At 36.4% G+C, this 21,350-nt stretch overlaps 1 protein-coding gene across 3 annotated transcripts in view; it reads left to right on the forward strand.

Annotated features, from left to right (window-relative positions):
- Window positions 1–21,350, forward strand: part of LOC115217025 (protein MON2 homolog) — a 794,357-nt gene that overhangs the window by 136,108 nt on the left and 636,899 nt on the right. For all 3 annotated transcript variants that reach the window (XM_036507025.1, XM_029786561.2, XM_036507026.1), the window contains one exon: window positions 5,313–5,443. In XM_036507025.1, coding sequence (XP_036362918.1) covers window positions 5,313–5,443 — 131 coding nt within the window. The remainder of the gene's footprint in view (window positions 1–5,312; window positions 5,444–21,350) is intronic.

A 21,350-nucleotide genomic window follows, 5' to 3' on the forward strand; every position in this document is an offset into this window, starting at 1 on the left:
CGGGGTCTGAGAAGCCAGGAGGCTGCACCAGGCTCCAGTCTGATTTGGCAGTGTTTCTGCAGCTGGATGCCCTTCCTAATGCCAACCACTCCGTGAGTGTAGTGTGTGCTTTTTATTTGCCACTGGCACAGGTGCCAGGGGAGGCTGGCAATGGCCACGATTGGTTGGTGCTTTTTATGTGCCATGGGCAAGGAAGCCAGTCAAGGTGGCGTGCTGGCATTGGCCACATTCGATGGTGCTTTTTACGTGCCACCGGCACAGGTATCACAACATCAAATAGGATTATCCTAACCCAATGAAAGATTTGAATGGAAGTTGCACCAATATTTAATTCTACAAAAGATTGGTTAAATGCATGAAGCAAGCCAAAGACTGAGACTGGTATAAAACATTGTTAAAAAAAGGTCCTGGGTGCCCCAACAGTAGTAATGTCAAGAGAATGGCTTAACCCTTTCGTTACCATATTTCTGATGAGATACATTACCACTTGTCGGCCCAGTGCTACTGCAAAAGACAATTGCCCAAGGTGCCATGCAGTGTGACTGAACTTGGAATCATACGCTTGAGAGGCAAACGTCTCAGCCACACAGCCATGCCTTCGCATATCTCCTAATATAATAACAAGCATAGTGTTTTTATATATTTGTATATTTGTCCAGAATCAAGCCGGATGTGGAGGAGGAGAAAAAATAGTAATTCAGTGAAGGAGAAGTAGTGAGAGTAATAGCCCTGACTGAGAGGGAGTGAGAGAAAGTAATAGCAATGAGAGAAGGAAGGGGTGGAAAAAATCAGCGTTTCAACTCTGTTTGAGTATGTGTGTGTGTGTATGTGTGTGTGTGTGCGTGTACAAGGGAAGTATACGAATGTTTGTATGTGTGATTATTGTGTATTTCATTTTGTACCTTATTTATATATAAAATACTACAATTTAGCCATCATTATTGAAGACACGTGGCCAGTTAGTATTATAAAAAGATGTTCAAAGCAATGCTGGATATTGAAAAAAGATTCTGTAATTCTTAACTGTGAAATTGGGATTCAGTAAAGAGTTGGAAGTGTAAATTTTTTGCCTTTGTATTTAGTATTTTTTTGCAAAAGAATGCGAAAGTGAGTGCTCATTAAAATTCTAAAGTAGGGATGATGAGAATTTTCAAGTGGAATAAGCGAGAGAATTGAGAAATATGAAAGAATTTTCAGAATTTATTTATTTGGTGATTTTTGAAGACTATTGAAAAGAATAGTGAAGTATAATAATGGTCCACAGAAACAAGAAAGAGAGGAATTAACAAGAATCTCTGTGGAATTGGTTGAAATGTTTTCTGTTAACCCTAATCGTGTTAAGTGAATATTTCTGTTGATGAACAGATGGTCGCAAATCATGTTTAATTGATGTTGTTGAACAAAAGTTTCATATACCTTCCTTCCTTATAGGTGCAGGAAGAGCTGTGTGGTAAGTAGCTTGCTTACCAACCACATGGTTCCGGGTTCAGTCCCACTGCGTTGTACCTTGGGCAAGTGTCTTCTACTGTAGCCTTGGGCCAACCAAAGCCTTGTGAATGGATTTGGTAGACGGAAACTGAAAGAAGCCTGTCGTATATATGTATGCATGTATGTATATATGTGTGTGTGTGTGTGTGTGTGTGTGTATGTTTGTGTGTCTGTGTTTGTCCCCCCAACATTGCTTGACAACTGATACTGGTAGTGTTTACATCCCTGTAACTTAGCGGTTTGGCAAAAGAGACCGATAAAATAAGTACTAGGCTTACAAAGAATAAGTTCTGGGGTCAATTTGCTTGACTAAAGGCTGCAGTCAAACGACTGAAACAAATAAAAGAATAAAAGAGATACATACACGAACATACTTTTGTGTGTTCAGTAGATGTGGTGTAAGCTAAAGAACACAAAAAGATTCTTTTAAATATCTGCGTACTGGGGTCGATCTAATCGACTGTCCCCCCTCCCCCAAAATTTCAGGCCTTGTACCTTGAGCAGAAAAAAGAAAAAAAATATATCTGTTGTACAAAATATACAGATATAATGCTTCTCTCTCTCCCATTCTCTCTCTCTCTCTCACACACACACACATAGTTACTATGTAATTAAAATGTTAGTTGAAGGCAGAGGTATAGAGAAAGAGAGTTGGAAATACAATGTTTAGCAGAGGGGTGATGTTCTGGTGGTGAAGTTAAAGAAATGCAGCCAGAGAGAGAGAGAGAGTGAGAGAGAGAAAGAGAGAGAGAGAGAGAGAGGGGGGGAGAGGAAGGTGGGGAGGGCTGGGCAGATGTATTAAGACTGGGAGGCAGATAAAGAGGGCGTGAGAGTAGTGATGCTATGTCAGCTGAGGCATTACACTGCCATGTCTTAGTGGAAGTGAAAGTGAGAAATGTTAATGGCATTAAGTGGGGAATTACCTGGTTAAAAGGGGTAGAGAGAAAAAGGGAGAGAGAGAGATAAAGTGTCCAACAGAGGGGAATCTTCAACATCATGTATTATTGAGACAGACAAGACAATTACATTTTGATATTCAGTTTTTTTTTTATATCTTCTATCAGTCAATCTATTCATCTATTTATTTACATTAACAAATACAATAATAATACCTCAGTTTTCAAACAACTCTCATCATGAAGAAATCGTGCTTTATATATATATATTGATCGCTAGCCATTAAACCTTTTTTAGTTTCTCTCTCGGCTTATTTCTGTGTTCCTTTCTGTCGAAGAGCATAGGCTCAAAACGTAAAAGACTTTCTCACTTCCCGAGCATTAAACTAATACATCTGTTTGTTGTTTACACACATGTCTTCGTCTTTTGTTTTGTTTTTTTTTTGCAAATTCCAACTATATATATATATCAATGTGCAGGTGGCACGTAAAAAGCACCCACTACACTCACGGAGTGGTTGGCGTTAGGAAGGGCATCCAGCTGTTGAAACATTGCCAGATAAGACTGGAGTCTGGTGCAGCCTCCATGGCTTCCCAGATCCCTGGTCGAACCATCCAACCCATGCTAGCATGGAGAACGGACGTTAAACGATGATGATGATGATGGTATATATATATATATATATAATAATATTAGGGAATATTATGAGGACCACTCAAAAGGAACGTGTGGGTTAATAATATCCGATCATGCTCAACCAGCTGAATGGCTTTGTTGTTGTGGGAAAACAAACTAATGGAGAAGAGAGTACCGTTTCCATTTACTAAACTTCACTTTGAAGACATCACTCAACTTGGGACTATGACAGAAGCAGCTGACATTATGACCAAATGATTTATGGTTTATAATCTCCCAATAATTAGATTATATAAATCTACTTAATTAAATTTACTTAAATATTTTCCTCTTTCTCAGGAGGAGGCCTTCAGGATTAATCATAAAGCAGTTGGAAGCTATGTTTTCCAGCACGATTCTTAAGGATTCAGAGAATTCTAGGGGTCATTAGCCACTGTGATGAAAATGGAATTTTTCTCTGCTGTCAGTTTTCATTATTTATTGAGGGTGGATGTTGGGAATTCATCATAATTAGATTGTATAATTACAGCCAGAGATTCTGGCAATGAATTGAAGAGTCTAGCATACTAGCACCCGGAAATACTTGTATCTTTTAGCTTTTTCCCTTTTACTTGTTTCAGTAATTAGACTGCGGCCATGCTGGGGCACCACCGTGAAGAAGTTTTAGTGGAATGAATTGATCCTGAACTTTTTTTTTTTTTTGAAGCTTGGTATTTATTCTATAGGTCTCTTTTGCTGAACTGCTAAGTTACAGGGATGTAAACACACCAACACCAGTTGTCAAGTGGTGGATGGACCCTGCCCCACATAAAACCCTTCACTCTCTCTGGAACATAGGTCCTTGATTACTTTTTTCTCTATTGGTCTCTACTCTGGGCTGCCTTTTCTGCTCCTTTCCAGTTGGAGCCCAGCTTTGTCAGCCCTACCTCAGTATCCAACTTGCAGATATTTTAGGAGTTCCTCTCATCTGTCTTCCTTGTGAGTTCCAGGTTAGGGCTTGATGTGTTTCCTTGATGGAAGGCCTTCCTCTTTTAAATCATCTTTGACTCTGGGAACAGGCAGTCCTTATTAATCTGGTCTCTGCTTTTTGACCTGTCCAGCATGGAAAGCCCTATCAGGAAAGTGCTCGCTGCTAGTATAGCTCTTTGGGCCATTGAGGTACACAACCCACCACATAGCACAATGTGGCTGTTGAGAGAGAGAGAGAGAGAGAGATGTGTGTGTGTTTATGTATATATAAATATATATAGAAAAAGTTCAAATTTACAGAAAACAAAGGATGAAGACAGGTGTAGGAACAAGTGGGTGTATTAGTTTAACGCTTGGGAAGAATGGAAAAGTCTTTTACATTTCAAGCCTATGCTCTTCAGCAGAAAGGATTAAGAAGGGAAAAAAACAGAGAGAGAAGAAAACTGTGGGGTGTTCAACAGTCCAACATGACAAGATGAACATTATTTACATTTGACGGATATTTGTCCTCATCTTGTTTGTTGTTAACACGTTTCGGCTGATATACCCTCCAGCCTTCTTCAGGTGTCTTGGGGAAATTTCAAACATGAGTTCTCATTCCTACGGTAATTTTTGATATTATTATTATTATTATTATTATTATTATTATTATTATTATTATTATTATTATTATTATTCAGTAGTTTTATTTTTATAGTGTGCTTTCACTTCACTACCGAGCGCAGCTCTGTGTGCCTTGGGTATGTGCTGTGATTTGTTGTGATGCTCTGATGGTTATTGTATGGAAAGTGTTCTGCGTAGGATGTGTGCAGTGCCTAGTAGTGCAATTTTCTGTATATTATTATTATTATTATTATATTATTATTATTATTATTATTATTATCATCATCATCATCATCATCATCATCATCATCATCATCATCATCATTAGTATTAGTATTATTATTATTATCATCATCATCATCATTAGTATTATTCAGGTCACTGCTTGGAATTGAAATAGGAATCTTAGGGTTAGTAGCCCACACTCTTAACCACTACGCCATATGCGTCAAATGTAAATAATGCACATAATTCTTCATCTCTTAGATATAGAACTGTATTATGATGAGATGAACCTGAAGCAGCCTGTCATGTATATACATATAAACACAAACATGACGGGCTTCTTCAGTTTGTGTCTATCAATTTCTCTGACTAGGCATGGGTCACTGGAATGATAGTTCTGAATGCCAATTGAGACTATGTTCCTACAGTGGGACTGAACCACTGACCATGTGATTCCGATTTTATTTATTGTTTCCATTTTTTTGATTTTCCAGTTAACAAGAATGCAAACCAGGATGCTCAGTCAGTGGGAATGGAAGCTGTTGAAAGAAGCCAAGTGGTTGTCGTGGGTACCGCGCTACCTACTGCATCTCTACCTGTCGGCGCTCACGTTGGTCCTGTCATGGTAAATAACATTCATATTTAACTTTTATTATATTTTATTAATGTTTTTGCTGCAATTTAGTTAAGGAAGAAAAGCTTTTGTACAACAGTTATATAGTGAGTATATATTCCATCAAAATGATTTACGTAATTTTTATTTTTGTAATGAAATGTAATTTCTTTTACCTGTTGATCTTAACTCAAAGGTGGAGAAACCTTTTGGCTGAGATTCCAAGTAATTTCATGTAATTTAAAAAAAAAAATAGATTTGGTTTTTAAATGTATTTTACTGATACAGTACTGGAAAATGTTTTCTTCCATGCCTGTCGTTGTTTCTCCAGTGTTATTTATCCTTTTATTCTGAAGGGAAGATACTGTCTAAGATTCTCTTAGATCAGGAGAATGGGGTATAAATGAATGAAGTTATTGGGGTTAAATTTTAATTTGGATTGTATATTAGTGATAGAAGAGGAATTAAATTGGAAATGCAAGGATATAAATGTGTTTAAGAGTTAAGTAAATTATTTAATATGAGATCTTCATGTGTGTGAGAAAGCTGAAAGTGGATTGACTGGTGCATGAAGTGGGTTCCGGTAATATAGAATTCGTAATTATCATGGGTAAACTTATGGCTATGGTTGAAGGGGCATTGTGGTTCTACTTTGTTGCTGAGTTGGTGGCTGTTTGGCATAAACTTAGAAGACATGTGCTGATTTCTTGCAAGCTTAGATTGGTTGTAGTCTTTTCCATCTGTCTCTTTCTCTTGGGAAAAATCTTGTTTATTTCCAGGTTTGTGACCTGGGATACTGTTTTCTAAAGGAACGGGCACTGTATTTTAGAAAGGTAATTTTGCTGGTATATGCAAGTGAGACTTAACTGCCGCATCCCTTGGGCATGGCATGTACTACATAATAATGATTCTTCCCTGTTTGACACAAGACTGTACATTTGCAAGTGGTGGGCAAGGATGGGTTATTCGTCATTGAATTGATCCCAGTATATGCTTGGTGTTTATTTTACTGACTCTTGAAGGATGGAACGTCAAGCCAAATTTGGTGAGATTTGAACTCTAGACATAGGGAAATGAAACTAAATTTACTTTGGTGTTTAGCCTGGCATTCTTCTCCTTATTACCACATCCAATCAATGATAACTGTTTCTGATATAAGCACAGGGCCTGAAATTTAGAAGGCGGGGATTAGCCAATAATCTTGGTCCTCTCAGTACTTAGCTGGTACTTTGCTTCATCAACACTGGCAGGATAAAAGGAAAAGGAATCATGGGTAATTTGATCTCAGAATATAAAACAGCATTGCTATTAAGTAATAATACCACTGAATTAGTAGATTTGTACTAAAATTATGTTGCTCATTGAAGCAAAGACTTATATAATGTAAGGGTCAAAAGAAAAAAAAAATGTTGGTATGGGTGGTTTGATTGAAAGTAAAGTTTTATGGTCAACATGAAATTTAAAATCTATCTGAAATAGAACCATGATTAGAGGAATTCCTGTATGACCATAGTAACTTTTATTCAGACAGAATGTATCTAAGACTACATTATTCACTATATCCTTCTTTGAAGATGATATAGCCTGTGATTTGAGAGAGATTTGGCTGCTATTTCTTGCAGGGAAGTAGTTACATAAAAGGTCCCTCACTGGCTTGATTTAGCCCTTTCAGTACCAACCTGCCTGAAATGGTGGCTGGTTTTATAATACATCATCAACTTCATCGTTTAACGTCCGCTTTCCATGTTGGATGATTTGACTGAAGGCTGACGAACCAGATGGCTGCACCAGGCTCCAATCTTGATCTGGCAGGGTTCCTACAGCTGGATGCCCTTCCTAACGCCAACCACTCCGAGAGTGTAGTGGGTGCTTTTTACATGACACCGGCACGAGGGCCAGTCAGGCGGTACTGGCAACAACCTCGCTCGAATCCTTTTACACATGCTACCAGCACAGGTGCCAGTAAGGCGACGTTGGTGACGATGACGCTCGAATGGTGCCCCTTTACTTGCCATGGGTATGGAAGCCAGTTGGCTGCTCTGGCAACGATCATGCTCGGATGTTGCTCTTGGAACCCTACTAGCATGGGCACAAGTGCCAGTAAGGCAACGCTGGTAACGATCACACTTGAATGGTGCCCTTTTATGTGTCACTGGCACGGAAGACGGTTAGTTGCTCTGTCAGTGATCACATTCATATGGTGCTCTTTGCACCCCGCTAGCACAGATGCCAGTCATTCAATTTGATTTTGATTTTGATTTCAATTTGTTTTAAAGGGATCTAGATTACAGCTTCCCTTTACAATTTCATGATAATTTTATATTCCAAACACGAGCTTAATAATAAATGACAAAGAGTTATTTTATGGAATTATTCATTATTTCCAAAGTTATTTGGAACAAAGGCAACGTATTTCATTAGAAATATTGTAACAAAAGGGTTAATTGTTGGTTCGTTAACCCTTTTGTTATCAGGTTTCTAATGAAATACATTGCTTTTGTTTCACTTAATTCTGAAATTAATAAAGAGTTTAGTAAAAAAAAACTATGTTATTATTAATCTGGTGTTTACAACATAAATTAACATGAAATTGTGACAGAAAGGTTTTATCTAATTTAAATCTCTTTATAACAAGAAGTTTATATCAGAGAACCAGAGAGTTACAATGATTTTGTGCAAGGCTGGGCAATCATCATCATCATCATCATCATCATCATCATCATCATCATCATCATCGTTTAACATCTGCTTTCCATGCTAGCATGGGTTGGACGATTTTGACTGAGGGTTGGTGAACCAGATGGCTGCACCAGGCTCCAATCTTGATCTGGCAGAGTTTCTACAGTTGTATGCCCTTCCTAACGCCAACCACTTCGAGGGTGTAGTGGGTGTTTTTTACGTGCCACCGGCACGAGGGCCAGTCACGCGGTACTGGCAATGACCTCGCTCGAATCTTTTTACACATGCCACTGGCACAGGGGCCAGTAAAGTTACGTTGGTAACGATCACGCATGAATGGTGCCCTCTGGCAATGATCACGCTTGGATGGTGCTCTTGCAAAATATCTAGGAAGGATTCTGTCTTAATAAAAGACATTATGGTCAGGTTTGATTCAGAATTTGCCCATGCAGTGGATTTTCAAATCTCTCAACTTGAGGTATTCTTGGAAAATAACATCCATTATGTATCACATTATGGCAAACATTAAAATAAACCCCAAAATGAGGGGATTTTTTTTTTTCGAGTGGATTTTAATAGTGAAATCATGTTTTTCCTTGTTTAGAGTTACTCTTACGAGCGAGAAAGGATTAAATTAATTTTCTCAGATTATTTACTTTTATTAAGTAATTCTGAATGCATTGATAATGGGGCTTCACTTCATTATGGAAGCAATATCATCATGGAACCAAAGACCAAAAAAAACAACAACGAAAAACAAAAAACAAAAAATTAAACGAATATCTTTATTCTGTTTTCTCTTAGCTTCCCTATTTCACAAACACTTTCTCTTTTTGTCTTTGACTCTCTCTCTCTCTCTGCCCCTCTGTTTCTTTCTTCCTGTTTGTCTCTCTTTCTTTCTGTTCCTCTCTTTCTCTCTGTGTGTCTCCTTCTCTTTCTCTCTCTTTAACGAAAATAAATATTAATCTATTCATTAATAGGAAAATCTGAATTCTAAGTCTATAGACTGGCAATGAAATTAAATTTCTTCAGAAAATACTGTGTTTCCAAATATTGCTGTTTGTCAACTTTAGGAATTTTCATAGAATGTTTAAGAAAACGTTTCTCAATAAAAACCCCAGCATTTTGTACTTAATTATAAATCTTCGTTTTAATCAACAATGGTTTCCAAATCTCAGATATTACCTTTGTTATATGTTATAAGCAGTTTACCACAAAGATGAAAATACAATTGTCTTTCTATTGACTTCATTAGAGAAGCTCAGTGATCAGTTTTATTCTGTTTAATTGGTTTGTTCATTTTAAAGAGCAATAGTAATTTATTTAACTTTTGTTTTTGGATTTGGTTTGCAAGATTCTTTATATGAGTTCGTGTGTTGAAGCATATTCTGTTGCGTCTGGGGAGAGTAATTTTTTTTTTGTGTGCCTTATAATGTGTAACACACTCGCCAGTAAAATTTCCACTTTTTTCTTATTTTTATTTTCCTAAAATTTTCGTTGCGTCTTGCATTTTTATTTTACTAAAATTTTCGATGCGTCTTGCAACCTTTTCAATATTCTTGACTATTGAAAAGGTTGCAAGATGCAACGAAAATTTTAGGAAAATAAAAAGAAATAAATGGAAATTTTACCAGTGAGTGTGTTACATTATAAGGCACAAAAAGAAAATGACTCTCCCCAGACACAACAGAATTTATTTGTCTTTTTATCATTATTTAACCTCATGCTGGGCCTCTATTGAGCAGAATTATGATCAATGATGCTCTAGCTGTTGCTATACTGTAGTTTTTTTGAGGCATAATGTACCCTAGACAAGTGCTTCTCAAACTATCTGAAGTGGTATACTGGCAATTATTTTTCCAATGTTCCAGGGACTGGTAATATTTCTTAGGAATATTAATTTATATTGGAAACAATATATATAATGAATATAATAAAAGTTGATAATTTTTTATCTTATATTTATTTTGTGAATAATTAATACAATATTACATAAGCATTTTATAATGTTTCTTTCTTTTCTGGAAACTGGCTGCGTACCGGCAGCTGATGGCATGCAGACTGGTGCCAGTCCACAGACCATCACTTTCAGTAGCATTGCCCTAGACTACCTTATCCAGTGTATCTTGTTTAAGACAACAGTGTGTGATTTGATGAAGATTTGGTAATTACCATCCGGCTAGAGCTTCCTTAGTTGGTTTATTGTCCTTGGGTTCCATTTCATATCTGAAAAGGTAGAACAAAATTCAACGTCCTTTGTGTTTCTGTTGTGCTGGAGAATGGAAATATTTGAGTAATTTTAATTAAGGTAATCGTTGCTTTAACTTAATTGTAAGCTAATACCCTGAAAGAATGACTTGGCAATACCTGGGGATGATGATGATCATCATTGTTTAACGTCCACTTTCCATACTAGCATGGGTTGGACGACTTGACTGAGGACTGGCGAACCAAATGGCTGCACCAGGCTTCAATCTTGATCTGGCAGAGTTTCTACAGCTGGATGCCCTTCTTAACACCAACCACTCCATGAGTGTAGTGGGTGCTTTTATGTTCCACTGGCACGGGGGCCAGTCAGGCGGTACTGGCAATGACCTGGCTCAAATCTTTTTACACATGCCACCGGCACAGGTGCCTATAAGGCGACGCTGGTAACGATCACGCTCGAATGGTGCCTTTTATGTACCACCGGCATGGAAGCCAGTTAGCCGCTCTGGCAACGATCATGCTCGGATGGTGCTCTTGGCACCCTACTAGCACGGGGCTCAAGTGCCAGTAAGGCGTCGCTGGTAATGATATTTAGTTATTGTGTTGTGGTCAGCTTATTCTTGCATTACTTAAAGTTTCATACCCAGGGTAGAAGATTCTTGCTGTAGTGTTTAGCAAATGAGCAACAAGGCAATATCCTTGTATTACTATGATACTATAATGTCAACTTGCAGCTGCACTTGCATATGAAATATAGTGCATAACTTCTAGCTTACTTGAGGATGGTTGATTCTCTTAGATTATATATCTCAGTTCGTACTGAATCTGTCAAATTCTGTAACAAGACTAAAATATATTGTGTATGTATATCTTAGGTTTCATGATGTGCCACAGTAGTATAAATCTGTTTAACCTGGTGTTTGTAGCTTTTCACATATTTATGAACTTCGTTGCTTCACTGAGAAGTTTTTAAGTAAATTCTGCGTGTCTCTATATGTGTGTGTTTCCATATCTGTCACTTTATGCTAAATCCACTAAATCAGGGGTCTTATGTTTTTCCAAGATGCTAAAAGGAACCTTTTGGTGTCTGCATTTATTGATAATCACAGATATCATATTAAAATAGTTGTGACATTTTTTCATGATTCCTTAGGGTAGAAAATGTTCTCAGACTTGCATAACCTGCATGTTCTTGTCCTATTCATATACCTTACATTATTCTAGAATTTGTAAGGGGACTTTGAATTTAGTATTGCATTCTTTCAATTTCCAAATTTAGTTGGATAGTTTGGTGGCATTGCTCTTTTCTGTGCTTCTGAAAGAGGTATGATTGTAAAGATGAAATTTGAATTTACTCTCCACTCTACCCACTGTATGCTCTAGTATCTAGGTTTGTTTGTGGCGATGATCTCTGCTACAATGACCTCAGCATTGCATGACTGGTTGGACAGGAATGCATTCTTTTTTGCATGAGCGATTTATCTCTGCTTGTTTTTGCTGGATCACTTGTAGCTGTATTTGACATGTTTTTTTTTTGATATACAATAACTTAGTTTTAAGTTATTATCATAAAACTCTTATAACTGTGATCCAGAGGAAAATGTTTATTGATTAAGCATAAAAATGTTTGAGCTTTGTTGGTGGGATTAAACCATGTGATTATTCATGTGATTATCCATGTGGTGATGAGGGATTCATAATGTATTTAATCGTCTTTTTATATTATTTGCTTACGGGAGGGGGATAATTTGATTTCTGTCAGTTCATTATTTTGCATCATAAATGGAGGTTTACGAACGCATGTTCAATATGGTGTGTGTGTTTATGAGTGTATATATATATATATATGTGAGTGTGTGTAGTATATGTATGTATATATATGTGTATGTGTGTGTGAGTTCGTGTTTGAAAAATTATAATAGTACATACAATGAAATATTGAATTTCTTTGTTGAAACCGGAAGTCCCTGTGTACTTTTTAACCTTCAAATTATTACAAATAAATGGCAGTACTTTTGGATAAAGGGGTTAATAATCTGTGGAATGATAAACTAAATATTTAGAAATTTAATCTAAATTAGATTTTGGTAGATTTATCATTTTTTTGTTTTGTTTTACAGTTTCAGTAATGTGAAAGTGAATAGCCGAGCATATTCACAGATTCTATAGCAGGAACTGAAATAATCGTTAATGTTGCTGATTATAAATATTTCTTTTAGCATTGCATCGATGTACTTAAATAAGGAAAGCAAAAAGCAAAATTTTCATATAATTGAAAATAAATCAATTCTGAAAATAAGGAAGAACACATTCAATTAAATTGTTGATTATCATTTACTATTATTATTATTATTATTATTATTATTATTATTATTATTATTATTACCACCATCATCATCATTATTATTATTATTATTATTATTATCATTATCTTTATCATTATTATTATTACCATCATCATCATTATTATTATTATTATTATTATTATTATTATTATTATTATTATTACCATCCATCATCATTATTATTATTATTATTATTATCATTATCATTATCTTTATCATTATTATTATTATTATTACCATCATCATCATTATTATTATTATTATTATTATCATTATCTATCATTATTATTATTATTATTAACATTATCTTTATCATTATTATTATTATCTTTAGCATTATTATTATTATCATTATCTTTATCATTATTTATTATTATTATTATTATTATTATTATTATTATCTTTATCATTATTATTATTATCATTATCTTTGTCATTATTATTATTATTATCTCTATTTTTATTATTATCATTATCATTATTATCATTTATCATTATTATCATTATTATCATCATTATTATTATATCATTATCTTATTATTATCATTTTATTATTATCATTATTATTATTATCTTATTATATCATTGTTATTATTATTATTATTATTATTATTATTATTATTATTATTATTATTATTATTATTTTTATATATCCTGTGTGTATAGTCATACTTTATTTATGAAAGCGATATTCAAGGAGTTCGTTACAAATATTAATGAAATGATGTTTCTTTTTTTATCCTGTTTGAATTCATTTTGTTATAATTTGAATCCACCAGAGTTTAAATTCTGCTCAGTATAAATTGTGTCTCAATAGAACAACCCTGAAAAATAAAATGAGATATTTTACAGTCTGAAATCTCAGCTCATGACACCTTGATATTACAATTAATGAAGAGATATTAAATTTACAAATTCTGATGGGATTTAAAAAAAACTCATTTAAAAATACTTCTTTCTTTTCTTTTGTTTTCTCTCTTTAAGGGAGAGGCTCAGCTTAAATACATATATCTATATATATATATGTATATATATATATATATATATATATATATATATATATATATACACACACACACACACACACACACCATATATATATATAACATATATATAGATTAATAATTATATATATATATCCATAGGTGCAGGAGTGGCCGTGGTAAATAGCTTGTTTACCAACCACATGGCTCTGGGTTCAGTCCTACCACATGGCACCTTGGGCAAGTGCCTTCTGCTATAGCCTCTGGCCGACCAAAGCCTTGTGAGTGGATTTGGTAGACAGAAACTGAAAGAAGCCCATTGTGTGTGTGTATATATATATGAGTTTGTGTGTATGGGTTTGTGTGTCTGTGTTTGTCCCCACACCATCACTTGACAACCGATGTTTGTTTGTCTATGTCTCTGTAACTTAGCGGTGTGGCAAAAGAGGTTGATACAATAAGTACTAGGCTTACAAAGAGTAAGACCTGGGGGTCGATTTGTTCAACTAAAGGCGGTGCTCCAGCATAGCCGCAGTCAAAAGATTGAAACGATAAAAAATAATATAATTATTTTAAGAGAGAAAGTACATTGTCGTCATCATCGTCATCATCACCTGACTATGATGACGACAATGTGCTTCGTCATCATTTAAAATTCGTTACTTAGAATTTAATACATTTCAAAATACGCACAAGTCGTATTTTGTGATATATTCTTAATATTATTAGCATCTGATATACAATAATTATATAACGAAAACAACAAAAAAAATACTAACAAGCAAACACCAAGAAACAAAAACAAACAAAAATCTGTCTTCATGATACGTTGAGCCAATGTCTATTGGCGAGAGTTATATCTCTATGTCACATGAAAATATTACCTGTAGTTTTCTGATGAATTATTGGAGTTTCTAATTATTACTTAAATGAAAAATTGATTACCAAGCAAGATGATTCCATTTGGTTGGCTTCTTGGAAATGTGGTGTAAAACGAAAAGAGGAAAGCAAAGTTTGCTTAGCTTTGTTTTGTTTTGTCAGCTTTTTTTTTTATCTTTATTTGTTTTCTTAGTTTTAAATTGTACCTGTAGATATTAGACATCTGTTCAATTACTGGATGTTTTAGGTTCTTTATTAAAGCAAATTGATTTTAGAATTGTTTTGCGGTGTTGACAGATTAGATTGAGCAAATATATAATCATGCACATGCTAACCCGTTTATACTTAGACATACGTATTAATATGAAGAGGTCTTCATATTAATTCTTACAATGGCTGATCTATATTCTTTGTTTTCTGGAGCGGCGTCATTGATTTCAGTTTATCTTGGTATGAGGACATTATTTGTAAAATTTACCACAGGCGTCAGTAGTAGGGTAGGAGATAAAGAGTGGTTGAGCCGTTAGTTCAGATACGAACGATCCTGGTGGGAATGTGGGTGTCTCATTGTTGGATATATTTACTCTGTATGTCTACAAGAATGAGACACCTGATTGGCAATTGGAGATCAAAGTGACGGAAACTATGTAAATATGCCTACAGAAGGGAAACTGGCTCATCTCTAAAGACGAGTCTAATCATCATCATCATCATCATCATCATATTGTTGTTGTTGTTATCGTTGTCGTCATCATCATCATCGTCGTCATCGTCATCATCATTATCATCATTGTCATCATTGTCGTCATCATTATTATCGCCTTCATCATCATTATCGCCATCATCATTGTCGTCATTATCAGATTATAATCAGATTATACTTCCCAACCTTCTACAAGTTCAAAATAACTTAAAGAATATTCTTCAGTCAGTTGATAAACTCTACTACCTTAATGTTCTTAAAATTCAAATCGACATCTTTGTCTATATATCTACCTTCTCTATAATGTTATCAATTAATATGAAAATTATGTATTAATGGAAAACCTCTATAAATGGCTGATGATTGTTCAACATTTTAAAACCGTTGTAATACTTACAATATTTAATAAAATGATGTAGTGTGAAACGTTGCTTAGTTTTATTATAATCACCCCATAGATTTACATGGATAACACCATACAAAATTCTGGTGCATCTAACTTAAGTACCATATTCATTTGAATCTAAATTTGAATCTAAATAATAGGCGCAGGAGTGGCTGTGTGGTAAGTAGCTTGTTTACCAACCACATGGTTCTGGGTTCAGTCCCACTGCGTAGCACCTTGGGCAAGTGTCTTCTACTATAGCCTCGGGCCCACCAAAGCCTTGTGAGTGGATTTGGTAGACGGAAACTGAAAAGAAGCCCTTTGTATATATGTGTATATATATATATATATATATATATATGCATGTGTGTGTTTGTGTGTCTGTGTTTGTCCCCCTAGCATTGCTTGACAACCGGTGCTGGTGTGTTTATGTCCCCGTTACTTAGTGGTTCGGCAAAAGAGACCGATAGAATAAGTACTGGGCTTACAAAAGAATAAGTCCCAGGGTTGAGTTGCTCGATTAAAGGTGGTGCTCCAGCATGGCCACAGTCAAATGACTGAAATAAGTAAAAGAGTAAAAAGAGTATAGGTATGTATGTTATCTCCACCGATAAGTTTGCTGTTATGTTATTGTTTGGTCTTGGCTTGTCGTGGGTGGGTCACTTCTGGTTTGTATCTGGGACGGATGTTGTTTTGTCTTCTGACCAGCTGGTCATGTCTTTTTGTGTCTGTCCATGTCTTGGAAGAAGGCTGTCATCCCTGAATGTTTTTTGGTTGTTTCGTGTTGCTGTGAGTGTGGCTTTGTATCGGTGTGACTAATATTGCTGCTTCCGTGGTGGTGTTGACGGAGTTTTTTTTTCTACTGTTGCCGCTTTGTGTAGAAACCTAGCTGGGCAGATTCACAATCACCACTGTGACAATAAAGATGAACAATGGTTTAATCTTTGGAAGCATTTATATTCTACTTATGATGTGTATGTGTGCCACATGTACATATAAGTATACAGCAAGTGTACACGGCACATATACACGTCTTAACATATGAGTAGAAAATAAATGGCTCCAAAGATTAAACCATTGTTTGACCCCCACACACCTAGGTTTCTACATGAAGTGGCAACAATATATCTGTCTATCTATCTATCTATCTATCTATCTATCTATCTATCTATCTATCTATCTATCTACCTACCTATCTATCTATCTATCTATCTATCTATCTATCTATCTATCTATCTATATATATATCTATTTATCTATCTATCTATCTTTCTATCTATCTATCCATATATTGGAAGGGCATCCAGCTGTAGAAACTTTGCCTGATCAGATTGGAGCCTGGCACAGCCTTCTGGTTTGCCAGTCCTCAGTCAAACCGTCCAACCCATGCCAGCATGGAAAGTGGACGTTAAACGACAACAATGAAGATGATGATGATGTGTGTGTGTATGTGTGTGTTTGTGCTTGTATGTGGGACCAAGTCCAAAACGATGACGTTGCCAAGCAACCTCCTCCCCAGCCAGATTGCTATATAGGTTCTTCAGAAACAAGCAATCAAATACTCACCATCCTCCTTATAAAGTATTGTCTTTCAAAGAAATCAGATATTTATTGTATTGACCTAATAAAGTAATGAATTAAGAGGTTTTTTTCTGTTTGCCCATGATTTATAATATTCTAAAAGACAAAAAAAAAAAAAGAATGAAGGAAAAACACTAATTTATGTTGTGAAACACAAGAAGAATTTTAATACAGTTCTATATTTAAGAGACAAGGAATTATGTACATTATTTACATTTGATAGATATTTGTCCTCATCTTGTTTGTTGTTAACACAACCTTTCGGCTGATATACCCTCCAGCTTTCATCAGGTGTTCTGGGGGAATTTCGAACCTGACTTCTCATTCCTAAGGTATTTCTCGATGATGATGTTGTTGTTGTTATTATTATTATTATTATTATTATTATTCAGGGTATATGGCATAGTGGTTAAGTGTGCGGGCTACTAACCCCAAGATTTCAAGTTCGATTCCAGGCAGTGACCTGAATAATAATAACAACAACAACAACAATAATAATAATAATAGTAGCAACAACAACAACATTGAAAAATACCTTAGGAATGAGAACACAGGTTCGAAATTTTCCCAAGACACCTGATGAAGGCTGGAGAGTATATCAGCCGAAACGTTGTGTTAACAAACAAACAAGATGAGGACAAATATCCATCAAATGTAAATAATGTTATTAACCTGCTGTGTATATTTTACTTTTGGTTAAGTTATGTACTTTTGTAATTCCATGGTGGACTGCCATGGAAGAGAAAGAAGAATCTTGTGAACAGGAACTCTCTCTTTGCTTCTCAAATATGGTGGGGGGGGGGAGTGACGACCTGGCAGAGGTGTTAGGATGCCGGACTAAATGCTTTGCAGAATTTCATCCATCTTTATGTCCTGAGTTCCTGAGTTCAAATTCCACTGAAGGTCGACTTTGCCTTTCACCCTTTCGGGGTCAATTAAATAAGTATCAGTTGAGCACAGAGGCCAGTGTAATCCACTAACACCCTCCACCCAAATTTTAGGCCTTGTGCCTACATTAGAAAGGATTGCTATAGTGGAGGAGAATTGAAAGGACATTAATATCATGTTGAGGTGTCTGGTATTTGTCAGTTTGAGAATCAAGGCTCTGTCGTATATTAAATACTTAAGAGTTAAACTAAGCTGTGCTTGACAGGTTCCCAAGCTGGGACTGGACAATGTTAAGTAGCTTCCAGATAGAATTGGCTGTTAAATTATTGAGCAGCTGTCAGTCTTCTAAGATTGTGTTCTGAATTTAGTCAAATGTGATTGTTTTGTTAGTTTTGTAAATATAAACAGGCGCAGCAGTAGCTGTGTGGTAAGTAGCTTGTTTACCAACCACATGGTTCCGGGTTCAGTCCCACTGCGTGGCACCTTGGGCAAGTGTCTTCCACTATAGCCTCGGACCGACCAAAACGTTGTGAGTGGATTTCATAGACAGAAACTGAAAGTCCGTCGTGTATATATATATGTGTGTGTGTGTATGTATGTATATGTTTGTGTGTCAGTGTTTGTCCCCCCCAACATCGCTTGACAACCGATGCTGGTGTGTATAGAATAAGTACTAGGCTTACAAAGAATAAGCCCTGGGGTCGATGTGCTCGACTAAAATCGGTGCTCCAACATGGCCGCAGTCAAATGACTGAAACAAATAAAAGAAAAAAAAATATATAAACTGTTTATGTTTGGTCTTTGCTGTTCAAACAAACCAGGCTTCCACACACACTTACACACACCTATCTATCTATACACATACACAAACACACAACAGCCCTACCACCACCACATACACACACCTGCATGTATATGTATCTGGTTAGATCAACCGGATGTGCATATGACATAACTGGTATGAAGAGTGGCTGTGTGGTAAGTAGCGTGCTTACCAACCACATGGTTCTGGGTTCAGTCTCACTACGTGGCACCTTGGGCAAGTGTCTTCTACTATAGCCTCGGGCCGACCAAAGATTTGTGAGTGAATTTGGTAGACAGAAACTGAAAGAAGGCACCTTTTGAGTGTTGGGCCTCATGGAGGTAAAGTGGCTGAGCTCCTTTTGTGTGTTGGGCCTCACATAGGCAATGACTGAGACCTTTGGCATTATTTTGTGCTTGAGAAGAAAACCCATCAAGCCAGGTAAAACGGTAGTCATGGCAGATATTGGTGTCACACAAATGGCACCCGTGCCAGTGGTATGTAAAAGCACCCATTACACTCTTGGAGTGGTTGATGTAAGAAAGGACATCCAGCAGTAGAAAACCATGCCAAATCAGACTGGAGTCTGGTGCAGCCTTGCAGCTTTCCAGCCCTGGTCAAACCTATTTCTTCACTACCCACAAGGGGCTAAACACAGAGAGGACAGGCAAACGGATTAAGTCGATTATATCGACCCCAGTGCGTAACTGGTACTTAATTTATCGACCCCGAAAGGACAAAAGGCAAAGTCGACCTCGGCAGAATTTGAACTCAGAACGTAATGGCAAACGAAATACCGCTGAGCATTTCGCCTGCCAGCTCGCCGCCTTTCAAACCATCCAACCCATGTCAGCATGGACAAAGATACGTTAAAAGATGATGATGATGGTGATGATGGAGCTTCTTACCACGCAGCCATGCCTGCATCTATTTATACACATTGCAAATTGTGACCAGCAACATATGGTCATATATTGAAACGAATTACTATCGCATATGCTGCTGTTCAAAGTCAGTTCAAATGCTTTATTTATTAATTCCACCTCTATTAACTCCATCGTAAATTGCACTTATTTCTCTCGTTAAAGCAAAATGGTATTTCTTCTTTTTCCACTTGCTGTATTTGTCATTTGCAAATCTGTTCATATCTCAGAGAATTTACATTTTCATAAAATTTCTAATTCCCATCAATATTTCCCCAGTGTCAGCTGATTCGGAGCTGATTCTCCCAGTTGTTCTCATTATCATTTAGCTCCCATGATCTGCCTTGATTGAGCTGGTCCTATACTCAAAAGCATTCCAGCCATGACCATCCCATCCCATCTTTTTGTTGATCTAAGAATATATCACTGACCATATTATATGAGTGTGTATTTTTTTGTTAAGAGACGATGCCAGCGCCGCCTTGACTGGCATCCGTGCTGGTGGCACATAAAAAGCACCAACCAATTGTGGCTACTAGCACGTAAAAAGTACCCACTACACTCACGGAGTGGTTGGCGTTAGGAAGTGCAGATCAGACTGGAACCTGGTGCAGCCTCCTGGCTTCCCAGACCCCGGTCGAACCGTCCAACCCATGCTAGCATGGAAAGCGGACATTAAACGATGATGATGAGGGGGAGGAGGAGGAGAGTAGGGTATGATTTGAAGGTGATTTGGTGGTCATTTCTAGCATGCTGCATGGTCTGGTAGAGGCTCCATCAGCCCATGGTTCACTTTGTTGCTACTTTATTTGGCATTTACATCATAAAGAAAAAAAACTTATAGATGAAGTAAATAGAGTGGACAGATGTTACTGGTTGTATGGGGGGACTGGGGGTGGATTGAGGTTGTGCTTGGGGCAAGAGTAGCAATCAAAGCAGATGTGAGAAAAATCCTTGAATAATGTAATTAACGAAAAATGGCATAAATAATGGTAACTTGATTATTGTTTGTGTCTGAGAAAATAAGAACCGTTCAAGTTGATTGAAAACAGATTTGGAATAATTTGGATGTCATAATTAATGCATCGGTTTGCAAGGTTATGACTGTGGTGGTTCAGAAGTTTGTTTCTTGGCAATGTGGTTTCAAGCCCATGCCTGGTATGTAGTACCCTGGGCAGGGGTCTTTTACTGTAGCACCAAGCCAACCAAAATCTTGAGAGTAGATTTGTACAGAGAACTGTGTGTGTAAATCATGTGTGTATGTATATATATATGCAGCGATCAAAATAAATTCAGTATAAATTCCTCTTGTATAATCGAAGAAAACCTTAAATCAAAGCACAGATTCTAAATACATCTGGCTAGGGTTAGGGTTCTGACGAATGGGAATGTGAAACTGAGTAACAGTTTTGTGATATTTCTGCTGCTCTTAAGAAAGCATATTACTCTACCTATTTTCCACCTTGTTTCAAATTTACGTGCTTACTCTAGTATATATATATGTATATATTTACGTGCCGGTGGCACGTAAAAAGCACCCACT

This window comes from Octopus sinensis, linkage group LG11, assembly GCF_006345805.1.
Source record: "Octopus sinensis linkage group LG11, ASM634580v1, whole genome shotgun sequence".
NCBI lineage: Eukaryota > Metazoa > Mollusca > Cephalopoda > Octopoda > Octopodidae > Octopus > Octopus sinensis.